Source organism: Misgurnus anguillicaudatus, chromosome 5, assembly GCF_027580225.2.
Source record: "Misgurnus anguillicaudatus chromosome 5, ASM2758022v2, whole genome shotgun sequence".
NCBI lineage: Eukaryota > Metazoa > Chordata > Actinopteri > Cypriniformes > Cobitidae > Misgurnus > Misgurnus anguillicaudatus.
Window position 1 is genome coordinate 18,081,880 of NC_073341.2, and position 19,835 is coordinate 18,101,714.

Below are 19,835 nucleotides of genomic sequence, written 5' to 3' on the forward strand. Positions count from 1 at the left end.
TTTGACTCGATGCTGCGACCTACTGGTAAAAAATGGATTTTAAGTCACCAGTATAACTATCACTTACAAATTGTCATGGTCAGAAATCCTGGTATAACACAATTTACTATAAATCCAAGATCAATTTCTAAATTGTTTTCACCAGTCATCAAGTAAACTGAAGAGCCTCGGACAAAATTAAGAAGACATGCTCAAGTGCGCAATCACTTAAATCAGTGGTTCTCAAACTGGGGGGGTCCCGGTTTTATGACATTTTATAAAATAAATTACTTTATCATAAATTCTGTGAAAGTTTGAGAACCACTGACTTAAATAACCATCTCAGGTCATCCAGGCCTACTGAGTTACTTTAGATGAATTGTTACTGTCGTAAGAATCTCTTTTGTTTGTGTCTTATCAACAATAAAAACTTTTTGTATGAATTAAGGATAATTTTATTGGTCCCTGTTATTTCTAATTGATAAATACATTTTGTTAAATGTTATTTTCTTATTTAACTATAGTAACAGTCCTGATACAGGCTTTGTAAAAAAAATTAGAAACAGTATGACATGATGAATGGCTACATAAAAAACAATGTATTCCCTTTTACATTTTACACAACAAATAAAGTTTAAGCATGAGCAGCATACCTAAAACTTTAGTATGAATAAATACACACTATTAGTGTTCATAATCAATCTTCATGACAAGATGCTTTATTACATCTCATGCAGTATCTAAAATAATTTCAGAGGCCTGAAAAAGAGATTGGAAAGAAGAAAATATGGGGGCCAAAAACAAAGATTTTAGCTTGGAAATGGGATCTTGTATTAAGTGTGTATTGGGTAATATTTGGACCAAACGCTATTCAGAAAATTACCACTAAAGACAGTAACAGGACAAATGGTCTGCAGACCAATGTAAACAAACAGCATTGCTGGGTAAGGCTTCAGTCAAAAACTTCACAAATCTACAAATACTTAATAAACATTGATCCTCAGTGTATCTCAAAGTCTCTTTCCTAAGGACACTTAAGTTTGTAAGCAAGTCAACTTAGTTGAGAACTAACTTGTTTGTAAATGTCTACTTTGCATCTGATGTATACCAACAATTCTGGATGATTTACTTGATTGATCTAATGCAGTGTAATATTGATTAAAGAGGGCTTTAGTGTTTGTTTCTTGGTTGATTTTTATACATAATTTCTCAGCCAGTCCCATTCAACGCTCCTAATGAATTCACTGATCACATCACAAATCACAGCCACCATTTAACATCAGGTACAACTGGATCAAAGATAAACATCAAAGCTAGCTTGAAAGGTGTACAAAGACACCACTTTGGGAATCTCATCCCGCTGTGTGCGTGACATGAACCCGACGTTATTGAAAACTGGATTCTGTATGCACAGTGGAAAACAGCAAACTCTGACATTAAAAGCCCTCACATATGTCAAAGACAGACGTCCTATAAACACAACAGACACAACGAGTCCATATTCATTCCTCATTTGCAGATCGAAACACACAAAATGCAAAATCCATCTGCCACAACTCAATTTCTGTCAGATATAGGCTTCTGTGGTTTGACAAAACCAAAAACAACACCTTGTAAAATAAAGCAATTGGTTAACAAGTGGCCAAATTGTTGGTCCCCATATAAGGTCAGTTTGGTTTGTCAAACAATGCATCTTTAGATCTATCAACTGTATTGTTTTTGGATCATGATGACTAAAATAGTCTTCACATTCTTTGCAGCAAAACCCTGATCAAATGCCCAGGAATGCACTTCCTATGAAGTTGACCCTTGTGAATAAAACATCCTGGTCTCATTTTGGTACATTAGTAGTATACACACTCCACAATAATGCTGGTTTGTCAACTAAATTATCAACTTGGACAATAACCCTCTTTTTTAAAAATCACACACAGTGGGCTGTGAAGATGTATGTCAAACACTTAATTTTTGCATGTAAAAAATAAAATGATGTTTCTAAAAAAAAAAAAAACAATCTCAATATATATTCAAGGTTTAGGTGGGTGGGTAACATCACTCCAAGTATTATAAAATCTCACAAAAAAAAGAAAAAAGTTGGGTGGATGCAGTAAGGAAATAAAAGAACAATTCTATTGTGATTGCTTTGGGACTGGACAACAGGACATTTCCATAGTAAAGGAAAACGGCTCCATTTTTGGCCAAATCCACAAGCTGCACACGTTGTCTGTGGAATGCAGGAACTTCACGGAGGGACGGTCATTTCCAGTTGGGTGGGTCTGGTGTCAGATCACAATGCTGGTGACATCACCGCGTGTTGTTGATAGTGAGGGGTGGTTCTGTGCAATCCACGCAAACACTATCCAAGCAAACAATTATCTGATTTCTTGCTGAAAAGCACTATTGGCCACCGTTGTAAGCGTAATCTGCCTTGTTGTGCATGATGAGCTTGTTGTCCACAAAGTAGAAGCTATCTGATCTGGTCTCATATGGGCGCTCAATCATCAAACAAACTGCAGAAAAAAATATCACAAGACAGGAGGTTAAACAGTGTTGTAAAGAGTTAAATAAACAGTTTTAATACCAGGACTTGAGGAATAAGTAAAATGTTCTCACAATTTCCATATACTGTACAACATTTGCATGAATTGAAAGAGCATTCTGAAGTACGTGTTCTTCAAGGAGTATATTGTTGTTTGTTAAAGACAACCATAAGACTCACTGAGGTCATCTGGGATTTGGGGGAACTCGTAGATGTGCTCGCAAGTGTTCCGACTGTTTGGGATACAGAAACCAAAGTCGAAGTCAAAGCTTTTCAGTAGACGCTCCTGGAAATAATGTCTCTCGATCATTCTGAAGTTGTTAACGGGACGATCTCCAACTGTGAACTCCACGCTGAGAGTGCGAAAGGATGAGATAGGAAATATGACACATTAATCCACAAATCACTTCACTGATTGTTTTAATTGCAATAAAAATCGACATAGCACATAGCACTGTACTTATTTAGGGATCTGGGACTTACGTGGCTCCAACTGTGCGTAATTTCAGGAACGCCGGAGTGAACTGGTAACGAACAAAGCGGCCAGCACTTATGTCAGCATCTCCATTTTCCTCATCTTCCTCATCAGGGTCTGGATGCAAGATTGGGAGAAAAACAAATTAGCAAAATATGCAACTGGACGAAGGTTGATATTTTGAGGAATGTTTGTAACCAATGTTTGTGAGCCCCATTGACTTTCATAGTAGAAAAAAATAATACTATGGAAGTGAATGGGGCTCACAAACTTTTTTGATTACGAACATTCCTCAAAATATCATCCTTCATGTTCATCAGAACAAAGAAATTTATAGAGGTTTGTATTAACATGACAGTGAGTAAATGATGACAGAATTTTTATTTTTGGGTCTCTTTAAAATACATGCAATGATGTTACAAGGGTATTCCTCTCATGCATTTTACTCATGATAAAGGTATACTACGATGTGGTGGTAAATAAACCGTTTTGCCTGAAAGTCATCTATTAGTTTAACTTAACAAAGAAGAAATCAAACATACCGCAATGTGGGGGTTTGGCAATCTCAAAAAGCACTGTGCCTGTCTCCAAGTCTCTGATCTTGAAGCGTGTGAAGTCAATGTTATAGATATTGTCCTCTGGTTTACACAGATAATCTGTTAAGTGTAAATGACAAAATTAATTTATGTTACTGTTATATAGTGTCACACAGTATAAAGAATAAGTTAATACTACACAAACCCCTGCTTCAAAGAAAAAACAGAAACATTCCAATGGATTTAATAGTTATAATGGGAATAGTTAGTGGTTTAAACCACCACCATTAACTTAAATTCTACCGGGGTAACACTACATTAAGGAATGTTGTAATGATTTTAATGGCAACATCTGATTGTTCATACTGTTTGTAACGGAAACCATTAGAATAGGTATTGTACTTTTTTTTAGCAAGGACATGCATTTGAGCTCAAAGTTTAACAGCACCTGTTACTACATAAAGTGAGTCTTAAGTAAACACAAGTACTCAAAAATGTCAAATCTCGTACCGCGAGTGACTGCGCGGAGTCCCAAAACTTCATCCGGAGTGATGTCTCTCTCCAGCGCGCGCAGCTCGTCCTCCGTTACAGGCCGTCGCTCCACTTGATTTCGTCTCGATTTAAGCCTTTTCAGAACGCCGCCTCCCGTCTTCCGATCTCGGGCAGCCGCTGCGGTTGAATCCGAGCCGTTTACAGCGGCGGCTGCAGTTTCGTTGCGGGAACTGTGACTACTCATCTCTACAAAATTTCACTTGTTGTCGGGCAAAGCGCAAACAGCGTCTCTATTGAGCTCGACGCTCGCTGAATGCAAGATGGCGTAGCGCGTCACTATGGAGAACATACGCGGAAAAGACTGGACTCTGATTGGCTGAACGCCTTTGAAGTTGCTAGGTTACCATATTTTCTGTGTATATTTTACACAGCATCTTTTGTTCATTTTCATTGGCAGTTTTTTGAACAGATTATTAACACAGAATAACGTATGTTGTAGCTACAGTCTTTTATCAAATAACTTTTTTTAATTGATTGTTTATTAGTTGTAAGGGGACTTTTAACTATTTAGTGGCGCTATATTAATAAAATTTTTAGAATGAATTAAATTTGCGATTGTTTAACTCATTGGCGTCTATCAACTCTAAGCTCTTAACACAGTAAAAGTCCCATTTTTTAGCTCCAAATAATTGACCATTGATATTTAGAAGACATACGCATATAAAACAATATGGATCAAAAATTGTATAACATCATTCTGCACTTTAGCAGATTTTAATCTATGAGGGAATAAAGATTTAGTCTGTGAGGTAAACTGAATGCTATTGGTTATTATTAAAGCGGAGGAGACACTCAATATGCCCGCCCCCAACTTCCTGTTTCAATGGAAATTACATCAACAAATCAAACAAAGCTCTGATTTTGAGGCACTTCGGTTGCCCATAAAACATTTTGTAAATTGATTGTGGATAATGTAAATAAATAAAATAAAAAATTAATTCAAATTGCATTGTTCCACTGTCAATGCAAAGTTCTCAACATGTTAAAGGGGTCATATGAAGCGGTTTCATGTTTTCCTTTGTCTTTGGAGTGTTAAAAGCTGTTTGTTCATATTTCTCAGCAAGGCCGATCAGAGGGGCGCTGGAGATTTTTAAAGGGGGGGGGGGGGGGGCATTTGCAAGCTTTCACCAAAAATCATGCCAAAATTACATTAAAGGTATTGCGGAGGATTTATTTTTTCCGGATGGATCATCAAGACTATTGGTCCTCCTAGTTGTTAATCAAGAGTGTTGCGCAATTGCATTTTTTTTAAAAGTGGAGAAGGCGGTTCTTTTCTAAAATTCAAGAAAATCCTCCGCTGCACCTTTAAACTGTCTGCAACCATGTGCGCAAAAAAGACTGTAGTACTGTTGCCACCACCATGTCGTGGAGATGCTGTTATTTGGGAGCTCATATTACAAATATGGTAAATTTCAGCAAATCACAACACACTGGGTAGCTAGCCAATCAGAGCACACCGTAAATCTATACATAAAGACACAAAGTTATGTTCTTTTTAGCAACGTAATATGACCCCTTTAAGAAAGAACATAAGAAAAAAATGCATACAAATAACCTCATCAAAATACCCGCAAGACCAATTAGATAAAATAGCACATTTATTAAAAAGAAACAGCATTAATTTGCAGTTCCCACATCAGAAATCTTCTCTAAAACATTGAGGGGTAACCGTTCTGCTTTCTCACGTGGTCTTCAGGTGGGAGCTCGAATCAAAGGGAGACAGGTAGTTTAACAGAGACATGACTTTCACATTAACATAGAAACTACATCTGTTGTAAACTCAGCCGTTTGTATGGCATGGAGCCATATAAATGAGCTCTTTATGAAGGTGGTCACAATAAATCCATGTGTTCTTTGGCTATTGTCCAAGGAGTTGTGCATTTGATAAGGACAAACTGAACACAACCTTACTGTTATTCAGATGATGAAACAAACCGAACAAAAACCATAAATCATGCAATAAATCAATAACATGAAAAAGCTCATAATGATAAAGCACATGAAGATGTATTGAAATTTAAGGCAATATGGGATCAAAAGTACACAAAAAATTGCAAAAACACACACACACGCACACAAATGCTTTAAAACAAAAGGCAGTGCAATAATTCACACTTATAAAACAGTCATAAGAAAACCCAAATATCCTGAGGAGATTAAAAGCAACTAAATTTTTCAATAATAATTTTAATTTTCAACCCATTTCCTTTCACTTAAATTATACAACATAAAGAAATCAACTGTATATATCTAACCTCAATAAGATTCACGCTCTTTCCGACAATCAGTCAGTGTGTCTATGTGGCTGCAAATCAAACATTACTTAGACCACATCCGCAACCAAAACTATTTTCAAGGCCACTTCTTCACACTCTAGCAAGCAATAAAAAAACCAAACACCCCAATAGAAATAGCAATTAGGCAAAAAAAAAGATAACCGTATTGCAAAACAAATGTGATCTTAAGTACCTTATATACACATGCATTGTGTACAAATTCACGAGCAAAAAAATAAAAACCGTTCATGACTTTGGCAATTTTCTGCAACTCTCTAATAAGAAAGGTGCATCAATGCGGTCATTGATTGTTTTACTTTTTTTTTTTTTTAAACAAAACAAACGAACAAAAGGCAAAACACTGCCCTCCCTTCCCATTCTTCAAAATCATTTATTGAGAAGGCCAAGATAAGTGTATAAGTCCAAACGAGAGACAGGTTCAAACCGACACACAGAACTCACATATGGGGCATCAGACAGCACAGTGGCATAAGTACGTGACCATTACTGAAGGGTCTGATGGTTTTAGCAGTGTGAACGTTAGTCTCTTTCTAAACCCATTTTAAGGCAGACTTGCTTAAGTAAAAGAGGGCACAGGATAGCTGTGGGGGAAAATCCTGGCTAATGGCATAACATCTAAAAGCATCCAAGACTGATAAGGTGGAATGCAAATGTTGGTGAAACTCCACTTTAAGCTGCCAATGAATATAAGCAATACCATAAAAAGTTGCACTCAAAATAAGCATCAGCACCCATACTTCACAGTGTATGGCAGGCATGTATCTGTTGAACTCTGAACGCATCCCTGACAACATTTCTCAACCATAGCATTGTTAGACTCCTCGCAACCTGTCAATCTTCCACATCAACAAAAAGTATCTTTGGTGGAGTTGTTGAAAAGATCCTGTAAAAACCAGTAATGATGGATCTTGTAATTGTAATAATCAAAATGTGCCAAAGGTAATGCGTTTCCTAACTAAGCAACAATCCCTCTCTAAACCATGTAATAGGTGTCTGAGCCCTTGCCAAGTTAAGACACACATTTTCATAATAACCTATAAAATGCTATCCAAGATGCATTTTACTTTTTCCAATGCTATGCCAGCTTGGCTATGTTAATGGTGAAAGAGTCGGTTTATTTATAAAGAATAACATTTTACATTTTAAATGGCACTTCTGTTCAATACAATCTGAAAAAAATTTTTCAAACCAAAACCTGCATGTATGGTTTAATACAGAAAACATGCAGTTATTCAGGGGCCAACCTGTCAATGTAAGATAAAGATTTATTTACGCGTCTTGTGTGCCTGGAGTTTAAAAGATGCTATGATCTGCAAAAATGTGACTGAAGAATGGGCTAAGAGGTCACCAGACAAACCTGAACGATGCTGCAAATCAAAAAGACAAAGTAGCTGGAGAAATTGCATGACAGATGCTTGCACACGTAAAAAAAATAAAAAGTGAAAAAATAGTGGACAGCAAGGTGCTTAAACACACACGAAAATGTCAATAAGGGAGTTTAGAAGACTCTTGTACCATTTCTGCCTCCCAAACCACAGCAGATCAATACCACCGCTGATACAAAATGCTCCTCACCTAATCTAAATAAAAAAAAAAACCAATAAATTTTTATGAAGTGTTGTCATCTCCTGTTAGACCAGACAAACCAGGTTGTAAGGCGCTTAGCCCTGGCTCGTGTGTGTGTATTTAATATGTCCCTCTTGGATATGCCCAAACTAAATCTGGCATTAGATGTGTTTAACAAGAAGCACAAACACGTGCGCAAATGAACACGCTTTCTTAATCGGGTTCACCTCTTTAAATGGCCAGCGATCCCTCAAACGTCCACATTTCTGTACGTCCCACTTTTTGTTTTCTACCTGTTGTAATGTCAGTCTGTGTTACTGCCTGTCCCCACGGCTGTGCGTCCCCCCACCCCTCCACAGCCTGATGTCCATCGGTTCTCCTTTCTCCCTCTCGTTCACTTGCTTCCCCTCACAGGCGGCAGAGGCAGAAGAGGGTGGGTATGAAGACCCCGAATGCCACCAGTATAGGAAACATCAGGCTGCTGTTGTCCGTGGCGTATGGGTTTGGGGTTCGAGGCCCGGAACGAACAGGATTCTTTGAAGAGGTCGAGGCGCTCTTCTTTTCGCCGTCTCCTACGTCCCCCTCCTCCTCTTCCTCCTCTTCTTCCTCTCGCTTTTCCAGACCGGGATGCGGCTGCAGTTTCGGCACATCTTCGAAATCGGAGCATAAACGACAGGTTGTTAGAAGAAAGCCAATTTTGGAAAATAGGAGGACACAAGAAACTAAATCAATACCTACCTTCTAGCTTGCCCTTCATCACATACAGTGCACATACCTTGGGGTTGTCATAGTAACCCTGCGGACACAAGAGACAAAAAGAGATCAGGGTGCACTACTGGTTACAGTAAGTGAACGCATGCAAACTAATGGATCCGGGCAGAAAACATGCAAATCAGTTCTAGCATAATCTACACGGCGGTTGGCCTAAACACTGAACAAAAGGCGTGCACGCAGTCAGGTCTGTGGCTTTCAGCTACTTATATTTCACTTTTAAACCTCAGCAATGAATAATCAATACGATTATTTTCATTTCATCCCACAGGCTGCCCTTAGGGCTTCCTCATCTCCACATATCTGTATTTTCATTTCACTGCATGCGTTAAATAAACAGAAACTCACAGTAAAATAACTACAATTTGTCAAACCAACTCAATGTCACCACATGCAAATGCATCAAAATTGTTTATTTTTGGGATGAGACAGTGTACGCAGTTATGTGCCTTGCTTCATCTTTTCTTTTGACTGCACGTCAACACATTGCTAACAAGCTAAACAGAAGAGAACGGTTCCGACCTCAATTATTTTTGACAGAATGTGCTTTATGGAAGCACTAGGCTTCAAAATATCGGTTTTATTGTCAGAGCACATCCTCGAATAAAAAATGTATGCTTCTTCTGCAAACAAACAAAAGACTAAAAAAGCTCATCAGCGCACTGATCAACGATGTGGCAGATCAATTTAGGAAGGGGTATATTTAAGGAAGCACAACTCAAGTCTTATTTTCAGGAAAATATCCTGATTTTGAACGGTTAGTGAATTTATAAAATATGGATCAAATATTTCAGATACCAAGTAATGTATACACAGTTTAACTCTTACCTTTACAAAATCTACATTGAGTTTTCCATTAAAAGTGGAAACTTCACCATGAACACTAAGTTTTCCTCGCTTTATGGAGAATGGCACGATTTCATCATGAGCCGTGCTGTGCCCCACGCGGTCGAAAATATCGAGATCCTTCACCACTATGTGGCCGTTCAAACGCACATCAAAAACCTGGGAAGAGCAAACAAAAGGTTTTAGAGATCCTATGAGAAAGAAATGGTTTGTAGGCTGTGCAATGAAAATCCTCACCTTTTGTTGAGACTGAGCAAAGTAAACCTCAGCATATTTCATGACGAGTACGTAGTCGCCTTCTTCTCTGATGGGTATTTCATAACCGAATGTATCTTCACTGTAGCGTTCTGTCTGGTAGAGAACCTGATCCTCCGGGCTGGAGCGCAGAATGGGCAGGCGAAGTCCATAGTCTGATGCTGGAGGGAAATAAAAGCAAAGCCAAATTGTAAGTGTGGGTGCAGGTTAATGCGTCATTTCGTGTTTCATAACGTGCTAATGAAATCTTAATGCGGAGAGTGGTTTCAAAAACCTCAGTAAGGAGGCTGCCTCATTTTTGTGTTTAAAATTAAGCAGAGTATTTCAAATTAGCATCATTTTCCAGTGACGCAATAATGTGAAATCTAAAGTGTTTGATGTTTTTAAAACAGATTTGGAGCATGTGCTGCATTTTGCATTTGACTCAGGAAGTGACAGTCATCACATTTTCATTGACATGAACTTCCTGATATGTTGAACAGCCTTATTAACCAGCTACTGGTAAACTGAAGGCCAACCCTAAAATTATAGCATATTATTCATTTAATTTAAAACTACTCCACACTTCAAAATACATATGACAGTATTGCTGCTGGAAATGGTTAATTTGTATACATTATGACAGCTTAACAGATGATTCATTCATTCTTTCATGTCTAATGCAGTGCGCATGGCTAATAACAGCCACCAGTGCTTGTGCAGACAAGGAGTTAGCTGAAAAACAACCTCATTTGTCTCAGACTCAAGCACTTACCTTTCCCCACTTTGCCTTCCAGTGGATCTTTTTTAAAATGAATGCCCTGCACGTCCGTGTGCGCGTCCCCGCCGGCGTTTACAGCCCAGATGACTCGCTCAGCCAGACTCGGGGCCGCGCTCTCAGCTCGACACTGTTCCAGAAGGAGCCACAACGCCGCAAATACAAGCCGGCAAACGTTGCGCGCCGTCACTCTCCTCATCGTCAACCACAGTGCGGAAATAATCAAAAATCGGGGGAAGAAGCGGTACGTGAGGAAGTCACACCAGCAGCCCGTGTGCCATATGCTAGACCTGACACTCACGCAAGATCATACGATATATCGGTCGCTCTTCCTGTACGAATAAATGCTCTCGGTTCCGTTCAGATACTTGACTGGCACGTTATTGTCGAGGTGTCCGGTTGGCCGCACATTTACCTGCCTGCTAGTCCAGTTTAGCTGTGGCGGTTAGCTGGCTAACTGACTCTCTTGCTCTGTCATCAGTGTGTGGCAGCTGTATCTGCAGGTATATTCACTTACATCTGCAAACCTGTGCACGACGTATGTTGTCTCTCGTTATAAAGTGGTAATTCCGCACTTGTATACTGCTCGGCGCAGATTTTTTGCGCCTGAAATTACTGTAGTTTTGACCACGGAGGGCCGCGTCAATACTGTGGGTATGTGTGCAGTCAGCAACGCAGGTTCAAGGGGTGGAACGGCGAAAAGTGGCAGACTAACTTGATGGGTTAGATTCCGGAGGGGGCGGGACTTTGATGAGATTAACCAATCAGATATAAAAATGAAACAGGTTCTGCCCGTTGATTCGCTTGTTTAGAGGACACGCCGCGTAAAGTCCGGGTGGTTTTGGCCAATCGCGATGGGTACAAGTGTTTAGAACCAGCGAATCAAGTGTATCAACTTTCACTCACTTCCTCACATAAATTAGCTGGCTTCATTTCATTGGAGCTTTTTTTACATATGCAAAGATTTGTGGGCGGGATTAGGAAGGACGTCGTGTAGGATTATACAGAACAGGTAGATAAAAGGGCCTTGTTATATATATAATACGAACTTTATTACCTGTTTAAGACGAACTTTGTTACCTGTTTCAAGATTTTGGATGAAATCTTGATAAACAAACATACACAGCTTTAGTAATTAAATTGAGGAAATATTCAAAACAAAAACGATTTGAAAGCAAATAGAAATGTATCAGTATCATATGTCGCTTTGGATAAAAGCATCTGTCAAATGCAAATTTGTAATAGTGACCTAGATTGCATAGGCTAAAATTCTGAAGCACATACGGTATGCTGAACTATAATGAGGTCAATTGTCTGGTTTTACCACATGGTGGCATTATTTTTAGGCCTGTCGTACAAAATAAGAAAATTCTGTCCCGTTTTGGTACGGAGGAAAAAGCCCGTTGCCATGACAACACGAGCAGTCAGTGTCTGCCTCTAGGTAAGTTATGCTGGTTGCTAAATGATTTGGATAAGAGCTGAACAGACACCAGCAAAATTGTTGCCACTTTTGTGTATAAATAACATCAACATCTTTGTCAAATAATTTACGTATAATTTAAAACATATGTTTGTTATGGCAATTATGCCATTACGGACATCAAGCATGTTTTAATTTCCTATATGAACCAGGGTTAATTTGTTAGACATACTAAAACGTATGCTATTTGTTGTACAGCCACAGTAACCACAAATTTTCCATTACACAAAATATAAATAATCAAAAACTAAAGTAATAAATATGGTCATTGGCTTGCATGTTTACTACAGTTTACTTTAGTACCACCACAGTTAATTTCCATAATGGTAAACCCAGTAAAGAAAACATTTAGCTATTAATAGACACTCCAATGTTTTTATTTGCTTCATTTGTTACAATGTATGAAACTCACTTTGGCATGCAAGGAGTCAGATTATAATTTAAGACTACAAATGTCTCTGACACAAATCACGCAAACAGACATAAAAAGGATTAAAGAAATACATCTTCACAGTCTGTTCCTCAAGCATGTGATGATCAGATGTTGTCTGTATATGGATACTTTGCATTGCTTTAAATAGACTTGGATTTAGTTTCCTTACAAGTATGTCACCATGACAACTAAAAATAGTTAATCCGGTCAAACAATTTTAAATTTAGAAACAGTCTGTGTTAAAATAAGTCTATAAAAACAGGCCAATTTGTTTTCATTTTCATATTTGAGTGTTAGTAAACCTAAGCTGCACAGTGGTATAGACTGTTTGATTTATTTATTTTTGTAACAAAGTGTTTAACATGTTTGTAATAAAAATAAACTTGACTCACAGTTGTGTTAGGTAGTTGAGCTTGATTTATATACATAACATATAATTAATGTGCTCATCCCTTTATATTACGGGAAACAAAAGAAAAAACATTGTAGAATGTGATTTTAAAACGCTCTTTGCCTATAGTTATCAGAGAGACACATATAGGCGACAACAGGACAACGCATAATTTTGTATTGCCATTATTAAGTATGATACCCACCCCCAAATGTGCAAGTAAAAGTTTGGTCTTGCATGGTTGAAAGTGCAGAGACACTTGGCTACAGTATATCTGTATATGTGCTTGTGTGTATATACGTGCATGAGTCGTCATCAGTTTTTTTTTTTCAAAAAAAAAGTCCAGTTTTCAGTTTTTATACAATAAAATACTGGCTCAGCAAGGCTTTTCTTGCAGTAGTTTAATACTCTGTCTGCTTTGACCAGCAGGAAGCAGCACAGCATCTTACTTTCTTGTATAGTAGACGGCATAAAAACCTCTCTTTCAGCGGGACACCATGCGCACAAACTCTATAAAAGACAGAAAAGGAGAAAAATCAGATCTTGTATTTTTTATTAGTACAGAAATGCTATTGGGATTTGTACCTTCAAAGTCTACTCTGCCATCTCCATTTAAATCAATGTCTTTAAGTATGTCTTCCAGGTCTCGATGACCAACCTAACAAATACATTAACACATTGTTTAACAGGTGAAACAAACAAAATTCATCATTATTTACCAAACATCATTATTCATTATACATCATTATACATCATCATTATTTAATGTAACAAAAAGAAAAACCTTTTTTTGTATGTCCTATACTTTTCAGCTCATTCACACAAATGCCAACAACACGTACCTGCTGTCCTAGCAGTTTTCTCATAGCTTCTCTCAGCTCTCCTGTGCTAATCTCTCCATCTCCATTTGTGTCAAACTGATGGTGAGTCATACAGGAGAGACAGAAACGTGAAATCCAGGCTGAAGTCTTATCATGTAATTATCAGATTAGAAGCATCAAAGTGTATTTTCGATCACAGATTTCATATTAAAGGGAAACTCAACTTTTTAAAAAAAATAAGCTTTATGCTTTAAAAATAATTTCCCCCTAGAGTTTAACATTTGATTTTTGCCATTTTGGAATCCATTAAGCTGATTTCTGGGTCTGGCGGTGCCACTTTTGGCGTGGTTTGGCATGGTCCATTGAATCTGATTAGACCATTGGCATTGCGCTAAAAAATAACTAAAGAGTTTCGACATTTTTCCTATTTAAAACTTGACTCTTCTAGTTACATCGTGTACTAAGACTGATGGAAATTTAAAAGTTGTGATTTTCTAGGCAGGAATGGCTAGGAACTATACTCTCATTCTGGCGTAATAATAAAGGACTTTGCTGCGTAAAATGGCTGCAGGTGGCGCAATGATATTACGCAGTGCCCGAAAATAAACCAAAGGGACTGTTTTCAGGCACTGCGTAATATCTAGCCATATCGCAACTTTAAATGTTCTGTCGGTCTTAGTACACAATGTAACCATAGAAGAGTCCAGTCCTAAAAAGAAAACATATCGAAACACTTTGGTTATTTTTTAGCGTGATGCTAATGGTTTAATCAAATTCAATGGATTATGCCAAGCTATGCCAAAAGTGGCAGCGCCAGACCCGGAGATCAGCCGAATGGATTCCAAAACGGTAAAAATCAAATGTTTAATTTTAGCGGAGCTGGAAAATGAGCATATTTTCAAAAAAAGTATTTCTTTAAGTTCAATCTTAAAGATATCTGGTAATATATTTCACAGAATGTTCTTTATGATTTTAACAGCAAATCATACAATGAAAAATAGCTTATAATGGTTTATATTTATCTCTGTATATTTGTATGTATGGCTGTTTTCATCTCTCTCCACTGACCTCTTTAAAAGCATTCCTTAGCTCTTTAATGCCAATCATATCTGCTGTTTCAGCGAGGAGTTTAGGTCCCATCAATCCTACAAAGTCATCGAAATCCACATGGCCACCAACTGAGAAAAAAATGAATGTCAATATTTTATAAAAGCCTAATTATAGCTGATGAGTCAATTGTGTGCACACAGGAGCTTACGATTCATGTTGATTTGTTGGCTGAGTTCAATTAGTTCCATTTCAGTGGGCATGTAGCCCATAGTTCTCATACAGTTCCCCAGATCCTTACAGCCGATGAAACCATCTTTATCTTTGTCAAACTCCTTAAAAGCTTCTCGCAACTCTTCGCTCATCAAGACAAAGAAAACACATGAACAGCATGTTAACACACAGTAATATAAAGAGGCAAGGATGAGTAATGGTACATAACAAAACGTTTAGATTTACTCATGTGTCAGATGCTTTTATCCAGTGCATCCCAGGTGAGAAAAGTGCACTAAAATACACTTTAAGTACACTTGTAGTTGTAGGTGTAAATGTTCTATTTTATGCAAAACGTTTGTATTTAATATAAGAAATTGTCTTTAGTACTTAATAAAATAAACTTAAGGGGGCGGTTTCCCGGACAGGGATTAGACTAGTCCTAGACTTAAACACTTTTAAGAGCTCTCCAAACTGAAAACAACTTTCACTTACAGATCTTAAAATACATCAGGGCCCTTTGTTTTACTTCAAGATGCACACAGGTAATGTTTTTAGTAAGGCATGTTGTTTAAAACTAGTTATATTTCCTAATTAAACTAAGGCCTAGTCCTGGATTAAGCTAATCTTGGTCCGGGAAACCGCCCCATAAAGATCTAAATTAATAAATTTATTTCAATACACTAAAAATCTAAATAAGTATAATTTTTTAAATTGCACTAAAGTATTATTAAGTATTATACTTTTAATATATTTGTAGTGTGTAAATTTGACACTTTATTTAGCAAAAAACAACAGTTTATTGTAACATGATCTCACGGAAAGTCGTGTTATAGTCACACAAAATTGTATCAGTTTATTTGTGTCCATGGCACAAAATTCAGCTTATTTTCGTGCCTTGACAAATATCTTTTTTGTGATACTTGCACAAATTTTTATAGTTTCTCGTGTCTGTGGCATGACTCTTTTTCATGTAATTTTATTTATTGTTTTCTGCTTTTTTTCCCCTATTTTTAAATCATTGTCGCTTTGGGTTAGTTTTCGGGGTTTGGGTTAAGATGTACTTTTATGTATTGGTTTCTACATGTTTTTCTTCTTCCGCCTGGAGTTTGGGTTTGAATGTCTAAAAATGTAACAGAAAGTAATTCTAACCCCAACCCCAAGCGACAATGGTAAGAAAATAGGAAAAAACAACACATAAAATGAAACGAAAAAGAAAGTCTTTGTAAGAAAAAGAATTTGTAAGAAATTCGTGCTAATGTCACGAAAAAGACACCTGTGCTCAAGCCACGAAAAAAATCAGAATTTCGTGCCATGGACACGAATAAATTGATCAAATTTTGCGTGACTATAACACGACTTTCCGTGAGATCAGTCTGGTTCATACAGGTTTATGGTAGCTAAAACAACTTACAAGATATTTCAACTACACATTCTAAATCATCTCATGATAATGGATGCTAGTGAAATAAAGCGGAGCTGAAAAACTCACCATCAATCTCTTCTGGTCTCAACTCTCGATTCTGTCACAGCAAAACACAGAAGAAAATAAAAATATAAAAAAAATTAGTAAAGATGAACCATAAAGACAACAAATAACAAAAATCCTTAAACTCACAATAAGACAGTCATCCAGGCAATCTAACTGTTCCTGTGATTGCATTACTAGAAAACCTTGTTTAATCAGTGCATCCAATTCAGTAAAAGTGCCCATTGTTATTTAAAAACTTGTCCTTCAAGACAGACTAAAGTTGTGTTTCAGACCTGTTTTATACCGTTAAGACAAGTTGAGGTCACATGACAGTGGCATTTCTCCAGCGTCACGGCTAACGTGTTTGAGGCGGTGTAAAAACACTCACCTTTAAAGGCGATAGAGGACAGAGAGGCAGAAAGATAGAGAACAGAAGCTGGAGCCCAAACCATTGCGAAGGAAATGATTGTAAACACGTCATCTTTATTGACATAAGACCACAATATTCATGTACACGCATGAGACCTGAATTGCAGTGATGTATACACTTATGCATTAATGTAAAAACCATATAGCATCAAATATGTAAACCGGTGGGCTGTACATCATTTACAACATGTATTAAATTTAATAGTTCACAGCAAATTGTTCAAAGCAAATGACCTCATATTAAGCATACTTATATTTGTAGCATGGAAATGTGATGCTTAACCACTGAGCTAGCAACGGTATTGAATTACAGACCTATCAATGCTGGGCGTGGGGGCTTTTAATGGAAAATCAAAACCCCCACTGTAATATTTGGGCAGGTTTTAAAGAACCTAATTTCAGCTACAAGATATCTCTGCTTTTGGTTCCACATCCCAGAAAGGCAAATCTCTCTTTTGCCCAAAAATATATATTAAAGAGGGTCATTGCCCTGATGGATCATAAGGTTTTGCATAGACATGTGCAGCAGCACAGGAACAAATCAAATACTAATCTTAATTTAAACATTATAAATAACAATTGAATACATTTTAAATGTAACTTTTCACTCCAAATGTTATTCTGATATAACATATAATAAATAAATGCTGTACTCATATAAAATCTATAATTTCCACATATACACATGTTGTCTTATACACAATACATTTGATGTCACAAAACTTTATAACGCAACCATCTGTGTTGTCACAGAGAATGTGCATGCATGCATGTGTGGGACAGATTGAGAAAGAATACATTCCCATTAATAAAAATAAGCAATCCAACCAACATTTTCCGTTCATTCATCATAACAGTTTACTAAACACATTGTGTAGACTGGCTCTTCAGATCTATACACACTCAAAGCAAATATAAACAGAACGCAAGGCCAAGGGAGAGTGCGATAAGTAGACAGAGACAATGAAAAACACAGAGAAGAATTGAGATATAATCTGTTTTAATAGCACTGGCAATAGTTAATGTGTGTGCTCTGCCTGCATAAACCATCATTTACATCTTGCAATGCTTTTAAAGTGGAGTGCATGGATGTGAAAGCCAAAAATGCAATTTAAATGATACTTTATAGTCATTACATTGCGAAAGACTGCATAAACATATGAGTTAAGATTTGAAACTTAAAAGTATCAATATGTGTAGTTTACACTGTATGTGCATATACATGCATGTATTTAGAGAGTAAATGTGATTTCTGTAATCCATCAAACTTATTAGAAATGAATGCTGTTTACAGCAAGTAAATTACATCTGAGTAAAATGAGAGTGGTGTTTTGAGGCTCATTTGTTGCAAAAGGTTTCTGGCACAAAGCTGTTCTGCTTGCTTTGAAGTTTATGGTTTTTAGGTGGTTACTAGAGTGATCGGGATGGTTGCTATATAAATCTATGCATTTTATTTGCCTGTTTGTTCAAATGGTATATCTGAGCACTAACGACACATCCCGGTAAGCAAAAGACGTCATGTCACCATCTATAGATGTAGTCTGGCTACGAGTAACCCACTTCTAGTCAAAGATAAACTTTCTGTAATTTAGTTACATGCCAGTTTTGCCAAACTTGCAAGATGTATGATATTCCATCATGTAAACAAAGTCTACAGTGCCCACAAGTTGCTTGGTTTCATTTATTTTTTATTTATTGGGGCTATGGTTTGCACATCTTTGCTGTGTTTGGATAGCTATTAGACTCACTTTTAATGCAATATTGCTGGTTGGGATCTCTAAGCAAGTCACAATTTGAAGTATCATATGCCCACAACACAAATGATGCATTGAGGATGAGTTTCATGGTAAAGTTTAATACGGAATAGTTACATTTAAAAAAAAAACACAAATAACAGTAGTGGCATCTGCTGTTGGTAAAATGCAGGCGAAATCGAACATATGCTTATGAATGTAACTTGGATGCATTTCAAATTAGAAATTTGATTTCCAGGGTTACAGTCATTTTGGTTTATTATTCTGAATTCATAGAGGATTCAAAGATTTGAAAGAATTGGATTTTATGCAGATTGCAGAGCATATGCCCAAAAATGTACTAGACATTCACTGATAAAGCTAAATCTAGGTCATGTTATGAAATGTGGCAAATACAGCTGTGAAAATGGGTCACAAAATTTATTAGACAAATTGCACGTATATCTATAAAACATAATTACGTTTTTTTTTCAAAATATTGTTTCTGTAAGACAATGTTAAACCAATCGGGGTGGTTTCCCGGACAGGGATTAGACTAGTCCTAGACTAAGATAAATGTAATTAGGGATGCACCGAATTGAAAATTCTTGGCCGAAACTGAAAACTGAAAAAGAGGAAACCAAGGCCGAAAAACCGAAACACTGAAATAAATTATTATGCCAATTATTAAATGCATTTATGGCTATCACCATGTTCTAACTTTACTAGGGGTGTGTGACGGATCACAAAACTCACGGTTCGGATCACATTACAGTTTTTGAGGCACGGATCGGATTATTTTTCAGATCAGCAAAAAGGGCGTGGGGAAAATCTAATAGTAATTGCAAACATTTATAAAAAAGAGCAAAGTTGCACATTAATAAGGACTAATGTAACCCACAGTTCAAATAGAAACATAAATAATATTAGTGAAATAAATAATATATATAATAATATATAATATAATTAATAAATAGCAATAAATAGATAAATACGTTATTTAGAAACCACACAATATATTAAAATATTGATTTTGGTTTTAATTCTTTTAATGATGTTGAACCATCCCTTTAGTTTAATATCACTCTGCCCCTTTAAGACACTTTCACAGTTATGCACGAGCTGTTTTGTTTTGTTTTGTTTTGTTTTTTTAACATTAACGGCAGACGCTAACGGAAAATTGATAAGATACACACGAAATCCAGACACCTTAAACTAAACTCCAAAATTAGGCTTATTTAACA

At 36.9% G+C, this 19,835-nt stretch overlaps 3 protein-coding genes across 4 annotated transcripts in view; all 3 read right to left on the bottom strand.

The window, feature by feature from the left end:
• Positions 1-547: 547 nt before the first annotated feature.
• On the bottom strand, positions 548-4,368 carry unc119b (unc-119 lipid binding chaperone B). Its single transcript, XM_055168250.2, has 5 exons — positions 4,040-4,368; positions 3,536-3,649; positions 3,002-3,110; positions 2,699-2,871; positions 548-2,489 (listed from the first exon to the last, which is right to left on the bottom strand). Exons 1-5 carry the CDS (start codon positions 4,263-4,265, stop codon positions 2,377-2,379), a joined length of 735 nt encoding a protein of 244 aa, XP_055024225.2. The 5' UTR covers positions 4,266-4,368; the 3' UTR covers positions 548-2,376.
• A 1,293-nt stretch (positions 4,369-5,661) lies between these two features.
• On the bottom strand, positions 5,662-11,279 carry mlec (malectin). Its single transcript, XM_055167228.2, has 5 exons — positions 10,571-11,279; positions 9,799-9,977; positions 9,544-9,720; positions 8,683-8,740; positions 5,662-8,594 (listed from the first exon to the last, which is right to left on the bottom strand). The coding sequence occupies exons 1-5, from the start codon at positions 10,770-10,772 to the stop codon at positions 8,353-8,355; spliced, it is 858 nt and encodes a 285-aa protein (XP_055023203.2). The 5' UTR covers positions 10,773-11,279; the 3' UTR covers positions 5,662-8,352.
• A 1,932-nt stretch (positions 11,280-13,211) lies between these two features.
• Positions 13,212-19,835, bottom strand: part of cabp1a (calcium binding protein 1a) — a 28,184-nt gene continuing 21,560 nt past the window's right edge. The window contains exons 1-7 of one of the 2 annotated variants that reach the window (XM_055167227.2): positions 16,577-16,737; positions 16,451-16,481; positions 14,957-15,100; positions 14,767-14,876; positions 13,720-13,794; positions 13,463-13,535; positions 13,212-13,387 (exon numbers count right to left, since the gene is read on the bottom strand). In XM_055167227.2, coding sequence (XP_055023202.1) covers positions 13,362-13,387; positions 13,463-13,535; positions 13,720-13,794; positions 14,767-14,876; positions 14,957-15,100; positions 16,451-16,481; positions 16,577-16,672 — 555 coding nt within the window. In that variant the 5' untranslated portion in view covers positions 16,673-16,737 and the 3' untranslated portion in view covers positions 13,212-13,361. Of the gene's footprint in view, positions 13,388-13,462; positions 13,536-13,719; positions 13,795-14,766; positions 14,877-14,956; positions 15,101-16,450; positions 16,482-16,576; positions 16,738-19,835 lie in introns of those variants that run through there. The other variant, XM_055167226.2, reaches the window with a different exon arrangement.